General features: G+C 50.0%; 1 protein-coding gene across 1 annotated transcript in view; it reads left to right on the top strand.

Annotated features, from left to right (window-relative positions):
• Positions 1-13213: 13213 nt before the first annotated feature.
• The window catches only part of SYNPO2L (synaptopodin 2 like), a 76505-nt gene continuing 63807 nt past the window's right edge, over positions 13214-25911 (top strand). Inside the window, exon 1 of the mRNA XM_077346069.1 lies at positions 13214-13523. Coding sequence (XP_077202184.1) covers positions 13416-13523 — 108 coding nt within the window. The 5' untranslated portion in view covers positions 13214-13415. The remainder of the gene's footprint in view (positions 13524-25911) is intronic.

Genomic DNA, 25911 nt, shown 5'->3' with positions numbered 1-25911 from the left:
TGCGGCAGTCCAGGAGAATTGATGAAACTCATAGACGAGGTCCTGCACAATCTGTTCTGCGAGGGGGTCTTGGTTTGGGTTAATGATATCTACGTAGATTCAAAAATGAGGGGTGTGGAAGAGGCTTCCAGCCAACCACATCTAGGCAAAGATTTCCAAATGGGAACTGCAGATGTAAAGCCTGGACTTCCCGGCATTTCAGGCGTCCCCTCAAGGGCTGAGCCTGGACCCAGGCACCGTGTGTGACTGACTTAGCTGGGCTCTGCCCCGCAGAAAGCTGTTCAGGTTTCACAAATTCCTTTGGGGATTTCCTCCTGCAGTTTGCGCAGGTTGCCCTTCCCCTCATAGACTTACCTCATAGACCAAGGAGGAAGGAGCAGTGTGACTCAGTGGCTCAAAAGGAAAATGGTACTCGGGGCTGTCTTAAACGGAGTATCGGGTCCAGATCACGGGAGGTGATGGTACCGCTTGACTCTGCTCTGGTTCTGCCTCGCTTGGAGTACTGAGTTCAGTTTTGGGCACCCTAGTTGAAGAGGGATGTAGACAAACTGGAGCATGTCCAAAGGAAGGCAAGCAAGATGGGGAGGGGTTTGGAGACCAAGACGTAGGAGGAAAGCTTGGGGGGGCTGGGTCTGTTTAGCCTGGAGAGGAGACGACTGACAGGGGATCTGATAACCATCTACAAGTATTTAAAAGGCTGCCATGTAGGGGATGGAGCAGAGTTGTTCTCTCTTGCTTCAGAGGGACAGACCAGAACCAATGGGATGAAATTAATGCAAAAGATATTCCCTCTAAATATCCGGAAAAGTTCCTGACAGATAGATCCGTTTCTCAAGCGAACAGGCTTCCTTGGAAGGTGGTGGGTTATCCATGTTTGGAAATTTTTAAAGAGAGGCTGGATAGCCATCTAATGGAGAGGCTGAATCTGTGAAGGTTCAAGGGGGTGGCATGTGACAGTGGATGAGCAATACGGTTGTGAGTGTCCTGCATAGTTCGGGGGGTTGGACTAGATGACCCATGAGTTCCCTCCCAACTCTATGATTCTATGATTCTTCTCCAAGAGGATGCTGAACCATTAACAATTACCCTTTGGGTACGATCTGTCAACCAATTATCAATCCACCTGAGAGAATTAGGATCCATACCACATTTTACCAACTTGTCAACAAGAATATCAAGTGGAACCTTTTCAAAAGCTTTCCTGAAATCCAGATGAACTATGTCCACAGCATTCCCCTGATCCAGCAAGCTAGACACTTCCTCGAAACAAGAGGTTGGTCGGACATGACTTGTTCTTGGGAGGGCCATGCTGAGTCTGAGAAATCACAGCTCTTTCTCCAGCTGCTCAAGGACCGACTCTTTGAAAGAGAGCTGATGGGCTATTTGGGAGAAGGAGGCAGCTGCCAGCCAGTTAGCTCTCAGGACTTGGCATCACTGGCTGGAGGGCTCCCTGTCCCCACTTGAAGTCTGGACAGATCCCAAGAACTTACAAGCTCTGTGCCAACTGAGGAACCAATCCGCTAAGCAGCTCTCCTTCTCTCTCAAGCACCTCCCAGGACAGCAAAACTTCCTTGCTGACCTCTTATCCTGCCTCCCTGGCATGAAATTGGAGCAATTAATCACACTGAAAATCCTTTAACAATATTTTTATTAGAAATAAATGTAGACACAGGGGAGTTGCCCATATCTAGGCAGAGAAGAGCAGGATGACAGGATGATGAGCAGTTAAAAACCCTGATCTCGGAGGTCTCTGTCTCCCCACTCCACCTCCCAGGAACACCCTGCAGCCTTGACGCCAGCCTTCCAGGAACTGCTGCCAGGGACCTGGGCCTTGGCCTGGCCTCAGTCCCAGCCCCCAAGGCTTACATATTGCAATGGCCACAAGACAAGACAGGCTTGACCCTGCCGAAAGCATGCCCTCCTCAGACTCATGGGAGGCTACATTCTGGATAGGAAGGTCCTGCTCTCCTGATGGGAACCAAGGGTCAAAAACAGTCTCACCCATATGCAGAACTCTAGTCAATAATAACTGCATGATCAGTCAGAAGGTTGCAATCATTTTGGTCACCACCAGGCCTTCAGGGGATGGAATGGATCTATACGCCAGGGACCTCCGCTGTCCGTAGCCCTCCCACAAACTGGGCCCCCAGTTCGTGGGGCCATTTACAGTTTCCCATATCTGTGGCGGTGGAGCTCTCCCTGCCTATGACTTATAAAAATGTCCACCCTGTGTTTCCTTGTAGTGGCGGTCAGGTGCGGGGCGGGGGGGGGGGGCTGCCATGGACTTGAACGTGGTATTCTTCCCCACCCCCGCTGTGCCCTGTCTTTCCCCACAGGCCTGGGGACCCTCCAAGGAGGCCCAGTGGGGCTTCTTCCCAGCCCCCTCCAGCCTGCCACGGAGCCTCCCCTCAGGGCAGGAGAAGACTCTGGGGGGCCCTGACTCTTGGGAGGCCCCTGCACAGGGTTGGCATCCAGATCTTCATGGGATGCGCATCTCCACCCTCCGTGTACTCCCTTGGCAGCAGGGGCCCGTCACCCGCCCAGGGGAATGCTGCCAGGCAGGGCTTCCCCTGCTTCTCTGTGACAGGAGAGGGGTTTCCCCGTCCAGCCTGAAATTCCCGTCAGGAGGGCTCGGGGGCCAGAGATGGAGAGCAAGAGGAGGGGCAGGGAGGAAGAGGAGATGGGGAGGCCCAACCCTACGGTGCTGCCCTTGGTGGGAGGGCTGCCATGGAGATACCACCACTATCTTCAAGCGATTGAAAAATGTCATGAGGTCTCAACCTTGATCAGACTCACAGAGCAATGAGAGCTAGCATGGCTCAGGTAGGTGGGGCTGAGAGAGCTCTAAGAGAACTGTGACTGACCAAGGTCAGTCACTACATGGGGAAGGGGAGAAAGAGTGAGGAATTGACCCTGGCCAGGCACAGTTCTCTCCGATCTCTCTCAGCCCCACCTTTCTGAGCCAGCAGGGAAGGGCGGGGTATAAAAATGAAATACTATTACTACTTCCAGTTTGGTGTAGTGGTTAGGAGTGCGAACTTCTAATCTGGCATGCCAGGTTCGATTCTGCACTCCCCCACATGCAGCCAGCTGGGTGACCTTGGGCTCGCCACAGCACTGATAAAGCTGTTCTGACCGAGCAGTGATATCAGGGCTCTCTCAGCCTCACCCACCCCACAGGGTGTCTGTTGTGGGGAGAGGAAAGGGAATGCCATTGGAAGCCGCTTTGAGCCTCTTTCGGGTAGGGAAAAGCGGCATATAAGAACCAACTCTTCTTCTTCTTCTTCTTCTACCCTCGCAGGGTGTCTGTTGTGGGGGCAGGAAGGGAATGCCATTGGAAGCCACTTTGAGACTCCTTTGGGTAGAGGAAAGCGGCATATAAGAACCAACTCTTCTCCTTCTTCAGTAATCTCAGGGTTTCTCAGCCTCCCCTCCCTCCCAGGGTGTCTGTTGTGGGGAGAGGGAAGGGACGGCGAATGTCCAACGCTTTGAGGCTCCTGATCGAGCTGTCCTGACTGGATCGCATTAGGATTAGGCCCAGGGAGCCCATGTGAGGAACTAATTCTAAAGTCAGAGCAAAAAGGAAAGGCTGACATCAAAAAGGCTGGATATTGCAGCTTTACAATTTCATTTTCATAAGCATTCCTGCTTATGGTTCACAAAGTTTGGTCCTTGCAAAATTTTATCACCATGCTAATTTTTCAGAGTGCCAATTACCCGCATACACAAACACACACACACGGAGACAGAGATTAAGACACAACTGTCTGCTCCTACATGCCAGCAAGCACACGAGATAGTCCTGGCTATTGCCGCATCCCTCCAGGCCAGGCTGGATCTTGAAGATTGTTTGGGGGGGGGGGGATCACTGTGGCATGAAATTGTGGGTGGGCAGCCCATTGTGAGTTCCAGCATTCTGGAATGGCAAAGGAAATAAATTCTGCAAAGGAAATAAATTCAAATCCAATTGGATACACCATTGACAGATTTTGAAAAACTAATTCATAACAGATAAAATAGAAGGGAAATGAATATCAAAACTATATAAGGTACAGTTAGATCAGGAACAATCAGCATCACAAACCATAAAACTGTGGGAATTACACTTAAATTAATGGGATATTTAGGCAAGTTCCATTCAAGTCAATATCAAGGAAAGTACAAGAACATCCAAAAAAGGTAATACAAAAATGGTATTATACCCCAATTAGGATATATCGGATGAAGAAATCTGGGGATAAAAAATGTTGGAGAGGCTGTGGGAAAAGGGAACTTTTATTCATAGGTGGTGGGAATGTCCAGCAATAATGAAATTCTGGGAGAAATTTTTTTTTGAAATTAGTAAAATTATAAAAGTGAAGTTGGAGCCTTCAGTCCAGTTGGCTCTCCTCAATTTATTCCTCAAGGAAAATGCTCAGTGGAAACAGTCTGTGAGGGGGGAAATCGCAGCTTTGGGATTTTCTCCAGAATTTCTGGTTCGGATGGCCCAAGCAAAAGAGGTTATCAAACAGCGAGTAGAGCCAACCAGCGCCCACCGGGATTAGCTTCTGAGTAGGGATGTGCTCTTCAGCTTGGACACCTGACAGATATCTTTGACCAGTGATCCCCAACCTTTTTATCACCGGGGACCGGTCAATGCTTGACAATTTTACTGAGGCCCGGGGAAGGGGTAGTCTTTTGCCAAGGGACATCGTTGCCGCTGCTGCCAGAGCCCCTGCTCCGCTAGCTTTCCGCCAGCACCTCTGACTTACTGCCGCCCGCTGGGGTGCGCTGCCATCAGCAGCTGTGCAGTGCCAGGCTGAGGGGGAGCCCCAGCTGCGGCGGCCGCCGGAGAGCACCAAAGGTGAGCCTGCGGCAGAGTGGCAGGGAAGCCCCCGAGGCAGCAGCCGGGGAGGAGGACGAGGAGGAGCCACGGCCCGCTACTGACTGATCCAGCGACCGGTCCCGGTCCTTGGACTGGGGATTGTCAACAGCTGTCTTAGACTGTTCAAAAGTTCACTCTCTCCTTCCAATGGCAGGATGTTCTCCCGGGTGGTCACTCCATCAGTCCCCCATTGAGCCCCTGAGTTAATTTTCTAAATCAAAGGGGTTCCTTCTGGGTTTTCCCCAATGGAACTGAGAGAATACGAATCTTTGTCCAAACATCTTCCCTCTCATCTAGGCACATTAATGCTTAGGTAAATTAAATAGAACATACTACATGTAAAGACAAAAAACAAAACGGAGTTTGAAACATGAAATCAAGAACTATAAAGATTCATGCAGCATCTTTATAGGCTGTAGTTATATTTGGCTAAGGGCTAAGTGGGCAGAGAGTGGGCAGGGCCAGTCCGGGTGAGGGGCCAATCGGCCCCGTACCAGGACAGACAGCAGTTCTAGCCAATCAGGTAAGGGTGCAATGTAGGCCCTCACCAGGACAGGCCAGAAAGCCATGGGGAAGTGGCAGGACACCGTGAGTAAAGACTAAGGTGGCCAGATGTTAAGATAGGTAAAGAGGGACAACACTGACCGGGGGAGTTGCCAACCTCCAGGTACGGCCTGGAGTTCTGAGAGTGGTTATGCAATTGGCACAATACTTTGCATTCTTATCTTTATTCTTGTGATCTCCGGGCAAAATGGGCCCTGGAGTGCTGTTGATACCCTTTGGGCCTGGGCTCACACAAGCAAACAAAACGCACCTCCCATCCTGCTCAGGCTGGCAGCTTTTGGGTGTTAAGCTTTCATACGCTCTCTGCAGCCGCAATGTCCGGGCTCAAGTAACCCTGGAGCTTCTCATGGTGCGACCTGGATGCCCTCCGAGAGGCTGTGTTTGTTTGGAGAGAAATGGAGTTGAAGGCAGGACCCTTTTGCGTCTTGGGCTCTGTCTGCCTCTCCTGCATGCAGGTCTTGAAGTACAGACGGTGGAGTGCCAGCCTAGAAGACCCAGGTTCAGGGCACCTAGTGTTACCCAAATTGCGTGGACACGTGTCCTAAAACACGTATCTTTGAGCTTGCGGGGAATATTAGCCCAAATGCTGCGAGAGGGGGGTAACTTAGCGTTTATGGATCGAAATGCCTGTATATACCAGGGTTGATTACATCCGTAGGAACTCCAGGCAAACACAGATGTAATAGTAAAATAGTAATATAAGCTTTTATTGAAAGGAAAATAACAAAAAGACACACAAATAGCTAACACACATACAAGCAGTCATATAGAAAAGGGGGAGGAAGAGTGGAAGGCTTGATAGTTACCTGTCCGAGGAGTGGTGGGTCAGAGGAAGAAGCACGAACCAGCATGGGATGTCCCGGATTGGAAGACACTCCGAGTGTCTGTGTGAAGCCACAGTTTTTATAGGATTTTGGGAAGGGGGCTATGTGACAAGGCTCAAGTAAGCACGTGCTGGAAGTTTCCAGGGTCCCCAGAGATTAGGACAATACCTGGCCAAGTGGGGGGGATGGCCGTAAATGGATTTGGATAAAGGTATTAATGGCTCTGAGGAAGAAAGCCATCAGGTCTAGCTGGCAGGATGTGGGGAGGAGATTTCCCCTGGCAGAGGGGCCAAGTGTGAAAAATGTTGCAAGACAAAGGATTGTCCTAGGAGTCCTTAGGCAAACAGGAGGAAGCCAGTCCACTCGCTTAGAAATACAATGGGGGGGGTCGAGAGTAGGGCATGGAGGCACCTGGATTTCCAAACCTGTAGCTAAGAACAAGCCTGGGCTTGTCCTGGTTCCCAAGATGGAGTCTGCTCTGACATTGCCCTGCCAGAGTGACTTGGTCTGTCCTGTGTCTAGCTTCCTCCCAAGTCTAGACTCAGTGGCTAAAAAGGAAGATGGTATTTTGGGCTGTCTGAAACGGAGTATCGGGTCCAGATCACGGGAGGTGATGGTACCGCTTGACTCTGGTCTGGTTCTGCCTCGCTTGGAGTACTGAGTTCAGTTTTGGGCACCATGGTTGAAGAGGGATGTAGACAAACTGGAGCATGTCCAAAGTAGGGCAAGAAAGATGGGGAGGGGTTCGGAGACCAAGATGTATGAAGAAAGGTGGGGAAGCTTGGTCTGCTTATCCTGGAGAGGAGACAACTGAGAAGGGATCTGATCATAGAATCATAGAGTTGGAAGGGGCCATACAGGCCATCTAGTCCAACCCCCTGCTCAACGCAGGATCAGCCCTAAGCATCCTAAAGCATCCAAGAAAAGTGTGTATCTAACCTTTGCTTGAAGACTGCCAGGGAGGGGGAGCTCACCACCTCCTTAGGCAGCCTATTCCACTGCTGAACTAATCTGACTGTGAAAATCTTTTTCCTGATATCTAGCCTATATCGTTGTACTTGTAGTTTAAACCCATTACTGCGTGTCCTTTCCTCTGCAGCCAATGGGAACAGCATCCTGCCCTCCTCCAAATGACAACCTTTCAAATACTTAGAGGGCTATCATGTCCCCTCTCAACCTCCTTTTCTCCAGGCTGAACATTCCCAAGTCCCTCAACCTATCTTCATAGGGCTTGGACCCTTGGCCCCAGATCATCCTCGTTGCTCTCCTCTGTACCCTTTCAATTTTATCTACGTCCTTCTTGAAGTGAGGCCTCCAGAACTGCACACAGTACTCCAGGTGTGGTCTGACCAGTGCCGTATACAATGGGACTATGATATCTTGTGATTTTGATGTGATGCCCCTGTTGATATAGCCCAAAATGGCATTCGCCTTTTTTACCGCTGCATCACACTGCCTGCTCATGTTTAGTTTACAATCCACAAGTACCCCAGGGTCTCGTTCGCACACTGTGTTACCTAGAAGCATATCCCCCATCCAGTAGGCATGCTTTTCATTTTTCTGACCCAGATGCACAACTTTACATTTATCTTTAATAAATTGCATCTTGTTCTCATCTGCCCATTTTTTTTATTGTGTTCAGATCTCATTGAACTCTGTTTCTATCTTCTGGAGTATTTGCCAATCCTCCCAATTTGGTGTCATCTGCAAACTTGATGAGTACTCCCTCCACCCCCTCATCTAGATCATTAATAAATATGTTAAAAACTACCGGGCCGAGCACCGAGCCCTGAGGTACCCCGCTACTCACCTCCCTCCAGTCTGATGATGAAACACCATTGACAACAACACTTTGAGTGCGGTTCTCTAATCAATTCCAAAATATATCAGTACAATTTTTTTTCTGAGAAGCTCCTTTAAATCGATTACTTTCAAAACAGATCCATGTATCTTTTGGTTGATTCTTGTGTACAGTTGCTTTGAAATAGCTGTATGCCTTTAAAAAAAGGGTGTCCTTATCTGGGAAGTCATGTTTTCTGCGAGGCTCCGACACCCCCTTTTGCATCTCCAAAATTTCAGATTTCTCTTCTGCTGATGATTTCCAACCTTGTTTAGTGCTGTCATCAACCACTGTTATTGGTCCATCAATCCTGTTAAAAACTTCTTCCTTGCCGTCTTGGATCTCCTTGAAAATATTCTTAAGCAAACCGTCTGTAAATGCTTTAAAATCTTGGGTTTGTTTCTCTATTAGATGGGCCATTCTTTTTAACATAGACATGTTTTAGGCTTATAAGTCAGCAGCCAAGCTCAGACAATATTGCAAATAGCCAGGAGAGGTCCTATACAGTCCTAGGCAAAAGCGAAAGTCTGTTTAGTCCTCCTATGTTCTTCAGTGTAGAATGGGGGGGGGAAAAAAGCCCAAAAAACAGCACGAAGATTAAAAACAGGGCAGTTCAGAACTAAAGCACTTGAACAGAAACTTTTCATCAAATTGAATTTAGTATAGCCAAAAAAGGTGTCCTTTAAGAGCTGGTCGCATATCAGAATTTCCTGGCACCATTAAATGACGTTTTGAAGTCAGTGAAGCCAATAGTCTCGTCCTGGATCAGAGTTCTCACGAGATCTTCCCAATCACAGCTCTTATCTCTGGAAACCAAAACAACTGCTGTAAAAGCTCTTGCTAGTTAATCTAAGTCCTCTTCTTCTACTTAAGAAGATTAGCCTGCCCCATCGAGGTGGCTATGTTATTAAATGCTCAGGCAGAGAGAGGGGGAGGGAAAGAGACTCCAACTGGAGCTCCCTCATCTTTCCTGCCAGGGGGCTGGGGAGGGTCCGCAGCCTCGCACAGAGTGCTGATGGTGCTGTAGCCGGGTGAGGAGGCTCTGGAAGACCCGGAGTCCTGCAGGCCCAGGAGGTGGGAAAGATCTCCCTCCGTTGTGCTGTCTTGAGAAGACTCTGGCTGGGGGGTCCGGGGGCTGTCAATCTCGCACCTGTCAAGGCTGTAAACCGAGGGAACCTGGAAGGGAAACATGATTTTAAAACCAACAACTACTTTGGATGATGCCTCCTCAAAACGATACTCTGCTACTAACTACAAACCTTGTCTAAACACATTTGCCCAGAAACATATTTACAAAGAGTCCCATTTGTGCTCAGACTTTTCTCAGCCCCGGTCTGGGTGCACGCGCCCCCGGTGCTTCCGGATCCAGGACCTAAGCCGACCGCCCAGACGCCTCCTTCTCCCGTCTTCTTCCGCCACTGGGCTAGGCTCTGGCCGCGGCACACAGCTACACCGGAAGACCTGGCGGACCCACTTGGAGATCCTCCGCTGGGGGGTGGCCGGAGCCGCTGGGGTGCCCACGTCCTCCTCTGCCGTGGCCCCGTCCAGACCCTGCAGGAAGGAGAGATGCCACAGGCTGACCTCGGCCTCAGGCCCTGACTGTGGCTCTGGGGCCGCGGCTTCCGGGAGGGACGTGGGCTCTCCCCCCAAGTGGCTGGGGGTCCCAGGCGGGCTGCTCAGGTGGGCCTGGCCTGTGGAGTGTGGAGCGGCCAATCTCTAAAGCAGGGAGGGAGGGGGGAAGGGGGAGGGAGATGGTTTCAGGGCTATACTCCAGCCTGCCCCCTGACCCATTGGGCCCATTCAGGGGGGTGGTTTTTGCTGGAGGCAAAATTGGCCATGCCTTCCGGGGCCTTTTTGCTAGACGGCTGTGTCAGCAGAAGATCGGGCTGACTGAATTGGACCAGTTTGTGGAAGAGTGCCAAGTAGCACCCTTGCATGCAGGAGCAGTCTATCTCCGAGTGCCTGGAGTTGGGCACAAGCAGCCAAAGAGGGCCCGCACCTTTCCCTGACAGACCCGGGGGGCTACTTTCAGAATGCAGGAGAGGGCCAGGGCGATGTGAGCGGGAGGCCCCCTCTGGTCATCCCTGTCTTTTGAGTCCCACGTCCCCCTTCCTCAAACTTTCCAGAACTTGCCTCTTGGCTGAGATGGGGTTAGCACCACGTACCTCACTGTAATTTCCACGCTGGGTGTGGCCTCCAGTCCTCCGTCCCCATTTCCAGCTCCAGCCAGTAGCGTGTCCCCAACTGGAACTCCCACATCCTTCCTGCCAGGGGTCTTGGGAGGGTCCTCAGCCTCGCACAGAGTGTTGTTATGTGTTGTAGCAGGGTGAGGGGGCTCTGGAAGACCCAGAGTCCTGGAGGAGGTCTTCGTGGTCCATCAGGAAGCAACTGTCTTGCTCCAAGTTGCTCTCTTCAGGAGACTCTGGCTGGGGGGGGGTATGGGGGCTGTCAGTCTCCTGCTCCTCACTATCAAGGCCGTAAACGGAGGGAACCTGGAAGGGACACATGATTTTAAAACCAGCAAGTGCTTTGGACGATGCCGGTGGGATCGTAGTTAGGGGAGGGCGGGGTTTGGGGGCCGAGGAGCCTTTCCGCCTCGGTCAGGAGCCCTGGCCAGGCCACTCCACCCCCACCCTGTGGGCTCCCATGCTGAGTTTGGAAGTTTGCTTCTGTGAGGGAGGACTCCAGCAGAAGGCCTGAAGGAAGCCCTGACCCCGTTCTCAGGATCTCTAGTGGAAAAGATGTATTTTTTAATTATATCTGTAGGCCGCAATTCCCAGGCCTGCCGTTATCCTCCGTTGTAATACTTCCCTGGCATTTCCTTCTTTGGCTTCCTGCCTTTAGCACATCTTGCTGCTTTGTTCTCTTTGTTCCTTTGGCCCCCTTGTCACGTGACAGCAGCAGCAGCTGACAAGATGCAGGTGGCGTTCGGTACCAGGGTCAGCTGGTTCTTTGAGTGGGAGAGGCCTGTTATCCATAAGTGCACAGGCAAATTTTGCAAATATAAATGCTCACAATATCTATAGGCAAAATAAAATTGTCACTTTTACATAATAGTCCTTGACTTGTATGCAGCGTTTTAGAAAGGCTTGGGAAAGCTATGGCTCCCCCCACCCCCCTGCTCCATTGAGCCATGTAGGAGAGGTAGCTGACCAGGCACATTTATTTATCATATTTGTATTCTGGCTTTTCTTCAGCACATGCCTGAGCTTCCTCCCATTTTAGAGTTAACACAAGATGAGACATTTACACCCAGGTGTACACTAAATTGGCCCTTATTGTGCCAGAAGGCCACAGAGGCTGTCCCTTAGACCAGGGGTAGTCAAACTGCGGCCCTCCAGATATCCATGGACTACAATTCCCAGGAGCCCCCTGCCAGCGAACGCTGGCAGGGGGCTCCTGGGAATTGTAGTCCATGGACATCTGGAGGGCCGCAGTTTGACTACCCCTGCCTTAGACTAAGAAGCATCTGAAGGCTGTGCATACTTTTGTCTTCCTGGTGATGGCCACGGGGTCGTAACCTTGAATAAAACCCAAGGTTTATTCCCCCCGGTGGGGACCCCAGCTGTCTTCCATTGGCCTCCTCTCCTCCATTTTGGGCTCCCAACTGACCCGTGAGGTAGGCTAGTTTGAGAAAGTGTGACTGGCCTATGGTCACCAGCCAGCTCCCATAGCATGTGACCAGGTCAATCCCACATCTCCCCGAAGCACTGCCCCACCCTGGCTCTCCTTCATGTCCTCTCTGAAGCAACCCGCGGTGCTGTGCTGAACCGAGGCTGGCTCTTCAGCTCCTCCTTCCCACCACTGCTTGCATTGCAAGGAGATTTGGGCTGGTTGCTCCCACCTACCGACTGGCTGTATTTGGGGCCTGGGAGGAAAGAACCATGGTGTCCATCTTGCGCCAGGCTGGTCACATTGGCCTGGCCAGGGCCTTCTCCCGTGTGACAGACAGACAGGGACGTGTCTCACGCTCAGCTGCCAGTACTAAATACACAACGGTAGAATACAAGATCCGATTGATTAAACACTGCAGAATACTTCATAAACCCAACAGAGCCACCCTGAGCCTTCTCCCTTGAGCCTTGGACACTCTTCTTCCTTGGTGGAGCGTCTTCATTTGTGGGCAGGGACTTGGGGGGGGGGGAGGGGGCTGCTTGCAAGCCATACCAGGCTAATCCCAGCCAAGGGATTCTGTATCGCTGCAGCTGACGTTTGAGAGAAGACCTGCCTGCCGGCTGGGGCTCAGTGTGGCATGACACATGTTGCTAAAACAAGAGGGGGGGGGGGAGGAGCGGCTTGTTTTAGGGAGTGGGCAAAGGAGGTGTGCGTGTCTCCACGTCCGGAGGGCTGAGATCTGAATCTGCTGTGCTGATTGTTCTCCTTGCCTGCAGTTTGCCTGCTCCATTTTCAGCCCACTTGTGTGTTCTCTCCTCATCCCAACAGTGCAGGTGCTGCCAGGGTTAAGCCAAGGGAATGACCAGCCTTAGGACATGGACTGAGGGAACACTTGAACCCGTATCTCTTGCTGCGTTTCCCCCCCAACAGGCAGTTTTTCAGGAGCACTTTAAACACAACTTACAATGTCCCTTCTCTTGAAAGCTAATTTCAATAGCTCTCAGTCGCATTTTTGTGCACAGTATTTAAGAAAACCAACGGGAGGGGGGAACATGACTCCGTTTTGCTCCCTTTATAAATGTCTGATAATTCTGCATAAATCTCTAGACCTCCCCTAGAATTAGAGGTGTGTGTTTAGGTTTTAATCCACGTCTTTCGGACTCAGTAGATCACGCCCGAGGCTTTGCATGGAGGAAGTGGAGGTTCCTTGGCGGAAGGTAATGCCCCCGTTGTGGGGAAGGCTCTTGTGGGGAAGCCTGCAGGAGTTCATGTACCAGCAAGATTTTTGACAATGCTTGAACGAAATCCTCCTCCTCCTCCTCCTCAGCAGGCCGAATGGAAAGAGCCAGGAGGTGCCAGCTATTTTGAGCTGTGCTTAGTGAGATATCCAGGGCCTACTGCGGGTCAGGAGTGGAGGGGGCTGGGGGTGGGGGTGGGAAGGGGGGGAGATTGACAAGGTGCCTGTGCAGCAGGACTCTGGCCTCTGACCAAAAGGGGAATCAAAACGTCTGGTGATCGTCTGCTCTTCAGCGGCAGAGCCAGAGGACCGGGGGTCTGGCTGGACAAAACTCTCCTGTGCCTGAGCAGCAAGGAGGGACGGGAGAGCTTGGGAGGGGGGGAGGTTGCCACTTACGCCGATGGAGGCCAAAGCCACTGGCCCTTAAGCCCGGGAGGAAGTCCATCCGGGAGAAGGGGAAGGGCTGGAGCCATGGGCGCTGAAGAGGAAGAAGTCGTCGTCACTCTTTCTGGAGGGTCGCCCTGGGGCTTCCGACTGCAGGGGGGCTCGGAACAGAAGAGGCCCCTTCAGGTGTCAAAGGTAGGAGAGGCAACTGCTTTGCTTATGCTGCAATTCTTTGCATACAATGATCCATGTAGGCTGCCTTAGGATGGGAGCCAGGCATTATCACAGTGGGTTTTGTCTGGTATCCTGCACCATCTCTGCAGCCAGTGTTTGCATTAGCATGTTCGCAATACTTTTTATTTTTTGGGTGAGGTAAGGTAAGTTTCTAGTTCCTATGGCTGGAAATAATAAGTCGAAAGCCCAGCTGGCTTATGGTTACAGTCTACATGAGAATATTTTGGAAAGATCTGCCAACTACTGTTCGCTCCATTCTGGTTGCTGGAAATATTTGCACGTTTCTGTTAGTGTTTTGTCCCATAGCAATTGCACAGTCTGGCTCACCTCCTCACTTGGGGAAAGACTGCTCACACACTCCATCATAGCTTCGCCAAGACAGACATCGCACACAGAGTGTTTCAAGAGAGCTCTGTTCTCATATGGCTTATGGATACGACTGGTGGTGCATGGCTTAGTGCTGTTCAGGATGCAAAGAGTCTTCTCAATGTGTGCAAATGACAGTCTATGTGGCAGAATATCATTGGCCCATATGCACAGACCCCAATCCTGCTAAAGTCAGCCATGGAATGGACGGGACATGTTCGGGATGCCTCCGTGCTCTGCATGGCAGCCACACTGCAGGCCTAAGCGAAGCTACCCTTGAGATTGCTTGCACGAAGGGCCACAGCTTAGCCTTGTCCATGGCCTAGAGAAAAAATGATTTGCAAGAACTCTGCAGAGGCGTTATTCAGCTCCATTCTGCCGATTCCTACACATTAAAGCTTCTGTGAGTGGGACAGGGCATCTGCCTCCAGGCCTGCTGGCTACCTGATGGTATGAAGCTGTCCTCTTTACAAAGGCATCTCCCACCCAGCAGCAAAAAAACAGGAAGCGGAGAATGACCATAGATGGTGCTTCTGGCTTCGGCTGCGGCTTGTGGCAGTTCAGGAATTCAGTCAGCAGTTCCTCAATCCGACGCGATGGCAGGTGTTGGCCGTGCTTTCACAATTGTAATCATCACGCTGCAGAAGTAAATTCGGTGAAGGCATCAGAGACTCTTGCAGGCCCCAGGAGTTCACCATTGTAGGATTGCTAACTATGAGCTGGGAAATTCCTGGATATTTGAGGGAGGAGCCTGAGAAAAGCAGGGTTTGAGGAGAGGAAGAGACCCCCCTCCAAAGCAGCCTCTTTCTGTGGTCTGAAGTCCCAAGAGAGCTCCAGGCCCAACATAGAGGTTGGCAGAATGAGCCATTAGTTTAGGGCCGGCTTTCTCAAGAAGGGATATGTGACACCCTAGGGTTTCTTGTTGGCCTTGGGAGGGTATCCACAATGGGTGGAAGTTAATTATATATATCTTGTCCGACCCATCGCGACCCCCTGGACAATGATCCTCCAGACCTTCCTGTCCTCTACCATTCCCCAGAGTCCATTTAACCTCGCACCGACTGCTTCAGTGACTCCATCCAGCCACCTCATTCTCTGTCGTCCCCTTCTTCTTTTGTCCTCAATCGCTCCCAGCATTAGGCTCTTCCTTCTCATGAGGTGGCCAAAGTATTTGAGTTTCATCTTCAGGATCTGGCCTTCTAAGGAGCAGTCAGGGCTGATCTCCTCTAGGACAGACCGGTTTGTTCGCCTTGCAGTCCAAGGGACTCGCAAGAGTCTTCTCCAGCACCAGAGTTCAAAAGCCTCAATTCTTTGACGCTCGGCCTTCCTTATGCAGTGATCTTGGAGCCCAGGAAAATAAAATCTGTCATTACCTCCATTTCGTCCCCATCTATTTGCCAGGAATTGAGAGGGCCTGATGCCATGATCTTAGTTTTCTTGATGTTGAGTTTCAAGCCAGCTTTAGAGTGGCATCATCTGCATATCTGAGGTTGCTGATATTTCTTCCTGCAATCTTGACCCCAATTTGTGACTCATCTAACCCCGCCTTTCTCATCATGTGCTCTGCATACAAGTTAAATAGACAAGGTGACAGCATACAGCCTTGCTGAACTCCTTTCTCAAATTTTGAACCAATCAGTGATTCCATGCTTGGTTTTCACTGTTGCTTCTTGACCTGCATACAGGTTTCTCAAGAGACAGATAAAATTCTCTAGTATTCCCATCTCTTTAAGAACTTGCCACAATTTGTTGTGCTTCACACAATCAAAGGCTTTAGCATAGTCAATGAAGCAGAAGTAGATGTTCTTCTGGAACTCCCTAGCTTTCTCCATGATCCAATGTATGTTGGTAATTTGATCTCTAGTTCCTCTGCCTCTTCGAAATCCTGCCTGTACTTCTGGAAGTTCTTGGTCCACATATTGCTGGAGCCTAGCTTGTAGGATTTTGAGCATAACTTTGCTAGCATGATAAATGAGTGCAATGGTGCGGTAGTTTGAACATTCTTTGGCATTGCCCTTCCTTTGGATTGGAATGTAAACTGACCTTTTCCAATCCTGTGGCCACTGTTGAGTTTTCCAAATTTTTGGCATATTGAGTGTAGCACTTTTACTGCATCGTCTTTTAAGATTTTGAATAGTTCAACTGGAATGCTGTTACCCCCACTAGCTTTATTGTTACTCAGACATCCTAAGGCCCATCTATCTATCTATCTATCTATCTATCTATCTATCTATCTATCTATCTATCTATCTATCTATCTATCTATCTATCTATCTATCTATCTATCTATCTATCTATCATCTATCTTTAATTTGTTAAAACATTCATCTGGGGATATGACTATATATGATCATGTCAACCCACCCACCTCTCCCACAATGGCCAGTGATAGGCTTGGAGGGGGTGGGAGGGTGGCACAACTCTGCTTCCCAACCATATTCTGCATGATCACACCACTCCTGGGATTTCTTGAAGCCTGAAGAATGTTTCAGGGGTTCCTCAACAGCAAAAAAGTAGAGAAACGCTTCTTTAGCAATTACAGTCCTGAAGTTTTGCAAGACGGGTACTAAGACCTGTGGCAGAAACAACCAGTTGAAGTCAACACTGGCCAAGAGTGTACCAGAGGGAGATGAGGGGTTATCACTGTGTTATGGTTGAGTTTATTCATTGTTCCTTTCAGAAAAACAGGAAAAAAGAACAAGAGAACAAAGCTTAAAATCCAGCAGCTAAATGAGATTTTTTGAAAAGAAAAATTTATTAAAAATAAGGCAAAAATATAACAACAGTGGTGGCAGATCTACACATATGTTTTTATAAACAGTTTCCAAATATCTAAAAGAAGTCCATATGTAACTGCTGTCTGTATGCCATGTGTTCAAATATTGGTAGAGTCAGAATCATAGAATAACCCTCCATCCATTGATTTACTGGACGTGGGCTGACCTTTCCAATGTTGGAATAGGAATCCTTTAGCTATAATAAGGGAGAGTCCATTTTCATTGACCCTTGGTTAGCCTCCAAGAGATCGACAGTGTCAAAACCATATGTTATGCTTTTGCCCTGTATTGCCTGCACACTTTGGCCATATATTGCCTGTATTGCTTGAACTGATGTCAAAACCATAGTCTATGCCAGGGGTAGTCAAACTGCGGCCCTCCAGATGTCCATGGACTACAATTCCCAGGAGCCCCCTGCCAGCGAATTCCCAGGGGGCTCCTGGGAATTGTAGTCCATGGACATCTGGAGGGCCGCAGTTTGACTACCCCTGCTTTTGCCCTGTATTGCTTGTTTTGGTTGACCTGCCTTGCCACGGACTGCTCTGATGTCATAACCATATTTTGTGCTTTTATCTTTATATTGCTTGTATCGCTTGACCAACCTTGATGTGGGTTGTTTCCTTTCCTATCTGCATATCACTGTGGTCTTTGATCCATTGTTGATTGATTAGCATCGGTGTAATTGTAACTAGCCAGCCCACTGGGGGAATGACCATCATCCCCACTGTCTTTGGGACTTTGCCAGCACCTGCATTTGTCCTGCCCATTTAGTCAGGAAAATGCCTTTGTGCCAAAAAGCATTGGGTGGAAGGTAGATACAGGGGCTGTAGAGGTATAATCCTTAGTGTTAGCAAAAGCCTTCTGATGATAAGTTCTTTCGATATTCTTTCAATAAAGAAATTTTCATTCAACAAAGCCTGTTTATTGGAAGTAGTCAACAGAACATCATGGGCAGATAGTTCAAAAGTACAGATGATGATGATGATGTTGATGATGTTATCCGTTCACTTGGGGAAATGGAGACTTAGGAATGTATGGCATTATCCCCAATTGAAGTCCCTCCCCTCCCCAAACCCCACCCTCTTCCTGTCCACCCCCCAAAATTCTAACATGGAGCAGGCAATTCGTACAATTCGTACAATCAACATGATGAGGAAACATTTCATAAACAATGTAAAACGTTTAGGATTACAGAAACTGGAAACGAGGCATAAGCATGATGTGTTAAATGGTGCAAGCAACAGTATTCCATATAACATACATAAAACAGGTAACAATATAGAACAGAGCTGGATTCTAGTGGCTCCTTTAAGACTAACAATGTTAAAGACACAGCTAGATGCCCCTTAGAGAGGTCCAGGTGCCCCTTAGAGAGCAACAGTCCAGGTGCCCCTTAGAGAGCAACAGGAATGTCCAGTTATAAGGTTTTGAGAGTCTGAGCAGCCTTTGCTGAGCAGCCTGTGGTGCCCCTATCCGCCCCATTATATCCCATTGATCCCATGAGATGCTTGAACTCAGTGGCTTCAGCTGAAGAACTGGTTCCTTTGGAACCAATCCCAAGGGCATCCTTAACCACGATGTTGAGAAGGTGGGCCACACAGGAGAAGTGCTTCAGGCCCATGTCCTTGACTACTTTGGTCATGTTTAGGGCACCATCAGTCACCAAGAATCCCCTGGTAAGCCCCATCCCACTACCTACCCACCCATCTGGCATCCTCTGGATGTTGCCCCGAATGTTGTCTGCTGTGTGCTGCACATTGAAGGGCTCGACGTGCAACAAGGCATGGTGAAAGCCTGCCCAGCAGCCCTCACCCTGCCTAACAGTCTCCACTCCACCCATGACTTCGCAGACATCCCACCAATGCGCAGTCAGCGAGATGTATGCATCCTGCGCATGACATGACGTCCATATGTCCGACGTGAAGTGTACAGTCCCAGAGGCTCGGGACATCTCTACCTCCCCACGGCACCTGGCTGCCCTATATAGAGGGCAACACTGACCTGCTAATCGTAGTATGACTAGGAGGCGTGTCCCAGGTGGATATGCGACAGCAGATCCAGTGGTAGTAGAAATTGTCGGCCAGAAGAAAGGAGTATCCTCTCACAGCCATGAGCGCAGCTAGGTCATGGTTCGCGGCCCTACACCCTGCCTTGAACCCCCCTTTTGGCATGTTGCTGCCAGCCTGGGCAAGCATTTCCACCATGGTCGCTTGCCTCCCTCTCACTCCACCCGCCCCCTGAGCAGAACTCTTAGGGAGAGCTCTGCAGGTGGAGGTCCCGGGGAGACTCTCCAATCTGCTGCTGGCTGGTAGTGCCTGTGCAGGCACCCCAGTGGCAGCTTGTCTCTGACAGCCTGATGGTGCCTCTTCAGGTGGTTCATGAGGGTACCAGTCGTGTAAAGACGCTCCTGTCTTCCATGACTAACCCTCTGCCTGCAGAGCTGGCACTCTGCGAAGTGTGTGCCCTCCACTATCTGGAAGTAATTCCAGACTTTGGAGCCTCTGGACACTGCAGGCCGGCTCGCAGCCTGGGAAGTCCCCTGAGCTACCTCCTGTGAGGAGATTGGGTTGGACAGTCGTGTCCTGAGGAGGGGCAGGGGTCGAGATGGCAGGGCAGGAGGTGCCACCTCCATCTCTCCCAACTCAGGCCTGCTGGATCCTGGAGGAGAAAGGGGAGTGGACTGGCGGGCCAGCCCCTTACCAATCTCCTCCAGGGCTCTCTGCACCCCTGCGGTGCCACCTGGGGTCATGAAGGACAAACCACTCATGTTGCCAAGGCTCACCCCGAGGGAGAGATCAGGCAACCCCTCCTGACGCCCCCATGCCTCACTAGCAAAGGGAGTGACACGAGGGGCTGCCTGATCAGCAGGCCCCACAGAAGTGCCAGCAAAGACCCCTGCCTGACGCACCTTAGAAGGGGGCGCCCCGGCAGCCACCTCAGTAGAGAGACCCTTGCAGACAATCTTTATTGCACCACTCCGGCCAGAGGTCGGAGTGGTGGAAGGTCGACCCAAGACAGGCCTCTTCTCAGGTGGGGGGAAGGACGCTTCCTTCCCCCGCTCACTCCCCTCCACCCCTCTAGTTTTCTGCAGGGCCTTTCCCCAGGGCCCCTAGCTGGACTTTCCTTCCTGCTACTCATCTCTTTTTCTACCCTTGGCCAAACTCTGTCCAGTCTGACAGACAGGGAAATAAGAGGCCCTACACCAGGGGTAGTCAAACTGCGGCCCTCCAGATGTCCATGGACTACAATTCCCAGGAGCCCCTGCCAGCGAATGCTGCGAATGCAGCGAATGCAGCGAATGCTGGCAGGGGCTCCTGGGAATTGTAGTCCATGGACATCTGGAGGGCCGCAGTTTGACTACCCCTGCCCTACACTAACTGCCCTGACACCTGTTTCTAAGGAAGCCTGGCTGGAAACTTATGAGACCTCCCCCCCCCCCCCAATTTCTTTTTTGCTTTCTTAGACCCTGAACTGACCTGACTTCTGTGGAAGTTTTCTGCTCCTGTTTTCTCTTTTAAAGAAGTGTCTGTCTGAAGTTAAGCCTGGCTAAGTTTAAATGACCCTAGCTAACCCAGGGCAGGAAAAAAGGAGGGGAAAACCTTTTAGAAGTTTTAAGTTTGTTAAAAGGTAACTGTGAGGAGGACTAGCTACAAGAAGTCTGGGGCAGAGTCTGCACTTACTTTCTTTATTCCGTTGTCAATCCTGTTGAATTCAGATCGCTTTGAACTCGGGTCTTCCTCTCCCCCCCCCCATTGAATCAGGAAAGTCTTCTGCACATGGTTAGGGAGGCAAGCCTCTTTCTTTCTTTTCTTGAAGTGGGGGGGGGGAGAGAGAGCCAGGCAGGGAGTCTCTTTCTTTTCTTGGAGGGGAGGGGGAGAGGATCGGAAAAGGCAGAGGAGGGAGGAAAAATCCAGGATGACGGAAGTTGAGAGAAATTAGGGGCCTCTCCTTTAAGGCAAGCGTGTCACATGACCAGGTGTGGCCTATCAGAAGTTCTTTTCCAAATGGATATTGAGGATTTTCAGCACTCTGAAATATGGCACAATAAAGGTAGGGTCACTCCGAATCAATCCTTCTTGCTGCAGAAGGAAAATTAAAATCGCCCCAAATCCAAATGGAAATCGCATTCTGTGTAGAGGGCAGAGACTGAATCGACCTGGGGCTGGAATAAAAGCTCCGTGCAGTTTACACCTAGGACTGACCGGTTTGTTCGCCTTGCAGTCCAAGGGATTCGCAAGAGTCTTCTCCAGCACCAGAGTTCAAAAGCCTCAATTCTTTGACCCTCGGCCTTCCTTATGGTCCAACTTTCACAGCCATACATTGCAACCGAGAAGACCATAGCCTTGACAAGATGCACTTTTGTTGGCAGGGTGATGTCTCTGCTTTTTAGGATGCTGTCTAGGTTTGTCATAGCTTTCCTTCCCAGGAGCAAGCGTTTTTTAATTTCTTTTCTGCAGTCGCCATCTGCAGTGATCTTGGAGCCCAGGAAAATAAAATCTGTCACCACCTCCATTTCTTCCCCATCTATTTGTCAGGAATTGTGAGGGCTGGATGCCATAATCTTCGTTTTCTTCATTTTGAGTTTCAAGCCAACTTTTGCACCCTCCTCCTTCTCCCGCATCAACAGGCTCTTTATTTCCTCTTCACTTTCTGCCATTAGAGTGGTATCATCTGCATATCTGAGGTTGTTGATATTTCCCCCAAAACAGAGAAATATAGGATAGAGGAGAGAGGAATCCCTGAATCAGTCTTTTGGAAGTCTTTTCCAGTGATGATCCTCCAGCGCAAGAAACAGCAAACCAGTCCAGTAGCCTAGGAGTCAGGCTCAAAGAGAATCTGTCAGTACCAGAGTGCAGCAGGACCAGTCAGCTCAGCAGCCAGGAACACAACAGAGCTGGAAGAGAAACCCCCTGGCCTTAAGTAGCCTCATGGCCACAAATAAAAGTTTTTCAAAAAGGAAAAGGTTGGGGGAACTTGGTCTGTTTAGCCTGGAGAGGAGGTGACTGAGAGGGGATCTGATAATCATCTTCAAGTATTTAAAAGGCTGCCATATAGAGGATGGAGCAGAGTTGTTCTCTCTTGCCCCGAAGGGATGGACCAGAACCAATGGGATGAAATTAATTCAAAAGAAATTCCGTCTCAACATCAAGAAGATGTTCCTGACAGAGCGGTTTCTCAGTGGAACAGGCTTCCTCATGAGGTGGTGGGTTCTCCATCTCTTGACATTTTAAAACAGAGGCTGGATAGTGCAGGGGGTTGGACTAGATGACTCATGAGCTCAGTTCTACAGTCACCTTCCAACTCTATGATTCTATGATTCTATGATTCTACCTAGGCAGATCCTGGCCCATAAAGGGTCAATGTTGAGGGTGGGTAGGCCGGAAGAGATGTGCCATTGTTTGTCTCTTGTGGCCCTTCCTTGCATACCCAGGGAACTGCTAATTGCAGCTGTGGGATTGTAGGTGAATTCCCACCAGTCCAGGCTGAATTCTGGAGATTTTTGACGGGGGTTCATTTGGACATCAAATTGGGGTCACTGTGGGTAGGCAGGTGGTTGTGAGTGTCCTGCATTGTGCAGGGGGTTGGACTAGATGACGCTGGATGTCCCTTCCAGCTCTACGATTCCATGATTCCATGGGGCTTGGATACATCTGGTATTTAATGGTGCAAAATAGGGGAGCATGAGAGATCTGTTTGGTGCTCCAAGTCATCAATCATTCATTTGATTGCTGTTTTTGCCTATTTTCCCATTCTGAGTAATGTTAGAGAGGAAAAACCAAAGCCGCTTGTTTTGAATCATTTGTTATGCTGACAACAGTGGCCACCTCTTCCCATGAGTGCTGAGGCCAATATGGTAGCCACAAGCAACAACCAGAAGAAGAAGGAAAAGAAGAGTGGATTCTCATATGCCACTTTACCTGAAGGAGGCTCAAAGTGGCTTACACTCACCTTCCCTTCCTCTCCCCACAACAGATACCCCTGTGAGGCAGGTGGGGTTTAGAGAGTTTTGATAGAGTTGGTCCCACAGAGCAGTCCTATCAGGACTGTGACTAGACCAAGGTCACCCAGCTGGCTGCATGTGGGGGAGCTCACCAGGTCAGAAGTTGCCGCTCTTAACCAGTAGAGCGGCAACAGGTAGCCAGTTCTTGTGCCACAGGTGAGGTCAGGAAGGGATGTAGCCCCTTCCCTTTGAAGGAACTGTCTCGAGGCATTGTGGTGATACTGCTCATCCCTCTTCCTCCAGCCCTCTGCCTTTAGAGTGGAACTCTTAATCTGTGTCACAAAACTCGCTGCTAAAACTGCTGCAGATGGTGCATAATGGATGGTCCGTCCAGCGAAGAACAGCACCGATGCCAGATTAGCCTTGAGCAGGTGCCTAGCGCAAACTGCAGATGATCCTCAGCACTTCCTGCATGGGCCATGGAAGCCCACCTGATGATGGGGAGAGGCTTCGGGTCCATTGCTGATGACCTCTTCCCCCAAAAAACACTGCATCATTTCTTCTCTGCTATGAGCAATGCATCTCTGTGTGTGTTTATGCGTGCCCACTTGAGATGGCCTCACAGGGTTTTGCCATTGCCTTTCCCTGCAGAGCCTTCCGTAGTGGTCTTCCATCTAAGTGGCCATGCATGCTGTCCTCCCTCCTGCCATTATCCTTATCCTTAGATGAATATAATTCACACTGAGCAAGAAAAACCTTTTCCAATCTCCTTTTCAGTTACTGTCCAGCAGCCCCGTAAATACTTGGGAGATTGCCAAGGCCTACTATAGGAGCGATAATGTTTTACACTTAGCAATGTTCTTCAGGAATCTCCCTCCCCCTCAGCATTGTTTGGAAGGGTATCTCAGAATTGAGAATGTGAAAATATCTGTTCTTATGCCCCCTCCGGAAGCCCCAATTTAAAAGCGTTGAACCAAGTAGGAGGAATGCTCCCCTCCTCCAAAGTAGAAGAGAACACATCTAATACAAGAAGCTTTTGTTCAGAACTTCTAGAGCAGGGGAAGTCAAACTGCGGCCCTCCAGATGTCCATGGACTACAATTCCAATGAGCCCCTGCCACCATTTGCTGGCAGGGGCTCATGGGAATTGTAGCCCATGGATATCTGGAGAGCCGCAGTTTGACTACCCCTGCTCTAGAGCCCACTGAGTGTTCAGAAAGCACCTGAGGTTGAATCTATGGAGAAGATCCATAATTTGATTTTCCTTAAAAGCAAGCAAGCAAACAAGAAGATTGCGGGAGCACGAGGGCAAATCCTTTCCCTCTCTACTGTTTCCTCTATCAACATTTCGCATCTATGAACTGTGTGTGCGTGTGTGTGTGTGTGGGGGGGGATGGGACATACCAGATTTACTCAAAAGGAAGACAGCCATGCATATAAGACAATCTGCACAAAAATTTGACATAACTGCACTTGCATATTTGACATAACTGCACTTGCATATAAGACATCCAGTTCTTCTTGAGTGGGATGGGAAACTAGACTTGTGTTTGCATAAATACAGTCAAGTCTCCTGCCTGCCTCTTTCCCACACTCAACTAAGACCAGCTGCATGACCGTTTATGCACTGGGAACTTCACTGCCCCAGCTCTCTTGCAGAAGTACAAATCGGGGGTGGTTGAGGTACACCGGGCCAAATGCTCCCCCAAGCGGGTGCAGGAAGAGGTGGGGCGACTTGCCACGACTAAACCTCCAGCCTGCAGCCAAGCATGAAACCTCCAGTGCATAAATGGTTTAAGAGGTGAACTATGCCCATGGTATACGCCAGGCCTGTTCAGTCTACCTGTCAGAAGTGAAGTGCGATAACCAGAAGGGGCAGAACATAAACTTCCCACTCCTGGATCATGACCTTGCCTTGCTCAGGATCATGACCTTGCAACCGATCAACCTTGCACTGGCTTGTGGCACTGGAACAGGAGGCCTGGTCATTCAACAAGCCTCTCAAGGACACATGTGGAGTGCTCAGTATGCACCTCCAGCTCTCTCACAGGTAGCTTGGCTTTGGTGCCCCTTCCCCAGAAGGGAGGGAAAGGCCACCATCCTGAACGCTAGGACAGCCATGGTTTTCCCAGGTCCTGGGAACCCAAAGGAAATGTGGCCTGGGAGTCTATTCCTGCACATAGTTCTTGTTCAGACAGGATGTTTCTCCTGTGATTCTGGGCATGGCCAAGCCCCCAAATGGTGTGCTTAGGATAAAGGGATGTGACTTGCTTCCAGCCATCCACAGCATGTAATGTCATTCATCCCTAGTTATGGAGGGCTCCCTGGGGTGGAGAGCATGGGATCCCGCAGAGCACACTGTGAGCCTGAACGCCACTCATGGTGACAACTGCTGTTGCTGCTGAATTCAGCCTTTGGAGGAGTCAGGTGGTGAGAGTTGGCATTCCGCCTCCATTCCCACCGAACAGCTGCATTCTAAAGCTCTCCCTCCCCATCAGCACATGATGTGAGTGCAAATGGCTACCCTCCCCTGCTGTTCTCTGTCTGTCTTGCAGGGAATGTGAAGATCTTTCTGCTTGATCTGCTCTCTGGGACAAGAAATACGCATTTGTTCATCTCCTGCAGCCCATGGCCCGTTCATCTATCGAGAAGGAACCTTGTTTCCCCCTCCAGTGCTCAAGTGGAAATTGTCTGCTTGGGAATTTGTCATTCTTCCACTGTGAAGCACACTGATTACTATTAGACCTGCTGTGTGGAATGTTGCTCCCATATAGCTTCAGGGGAGGCTTGGGTCTCATGGAGAGAGTGTAAGCTATATGTCCCGACAGGCCCAGGTCCAGTCCCTGGTATCTTCTGTTCAAAGAACTCAGGACTAAGATCCTGGTGAGAGGTAAAGTCTGCAGTGGCAGGCACAGTGGATGAGCAATAGGGTTGTGAGTGTCCTGCATGGTGCAGGGGGTTGGACTTGATGACCCAGGAGGTCCCTTCCAACTCTTTGATTCTATTATTCTATGAGTATGCCTGTTATGAGTGAACTATGGGAGGGTCATTGGAATTGATATTTAGAATCATAGAATTATAGAATCATAGAGTTGGAAGGGGCCATACAGGCCATCTAGTCCAACCCCCTGCTCAACGCAGGATCAGCCCAAAGCATCCTAAAGCATCCAAGACAAGTGTGCATCCAACCTTTGCTTGAAGACTGCCAGTGAGGGGGAGCTCACCACCTCCTTAGGCAGCCTATTCCACTGCTGAACTACTCTGAA

Source organism: Paroedura picta, chromosome 7 (genome assembly GCF_049243985.1).
Source record: "Paroedura picta isolate Pp20150507F chromosome 7, Ppicta_v3.0, whole genome shotgun sequence".
Taxonomy (NCBI): Eukaryota; Metazoa; Chordata; class Lepidosauria; order Squamata; family Gekkonidae; genus Paroedura; species Paroedura picta.
The sequence above is the reverse complement of the archived record's forward strand: the minus strand, read 5'-3'. Positions and strand labels throughout refer to the sequence as shown.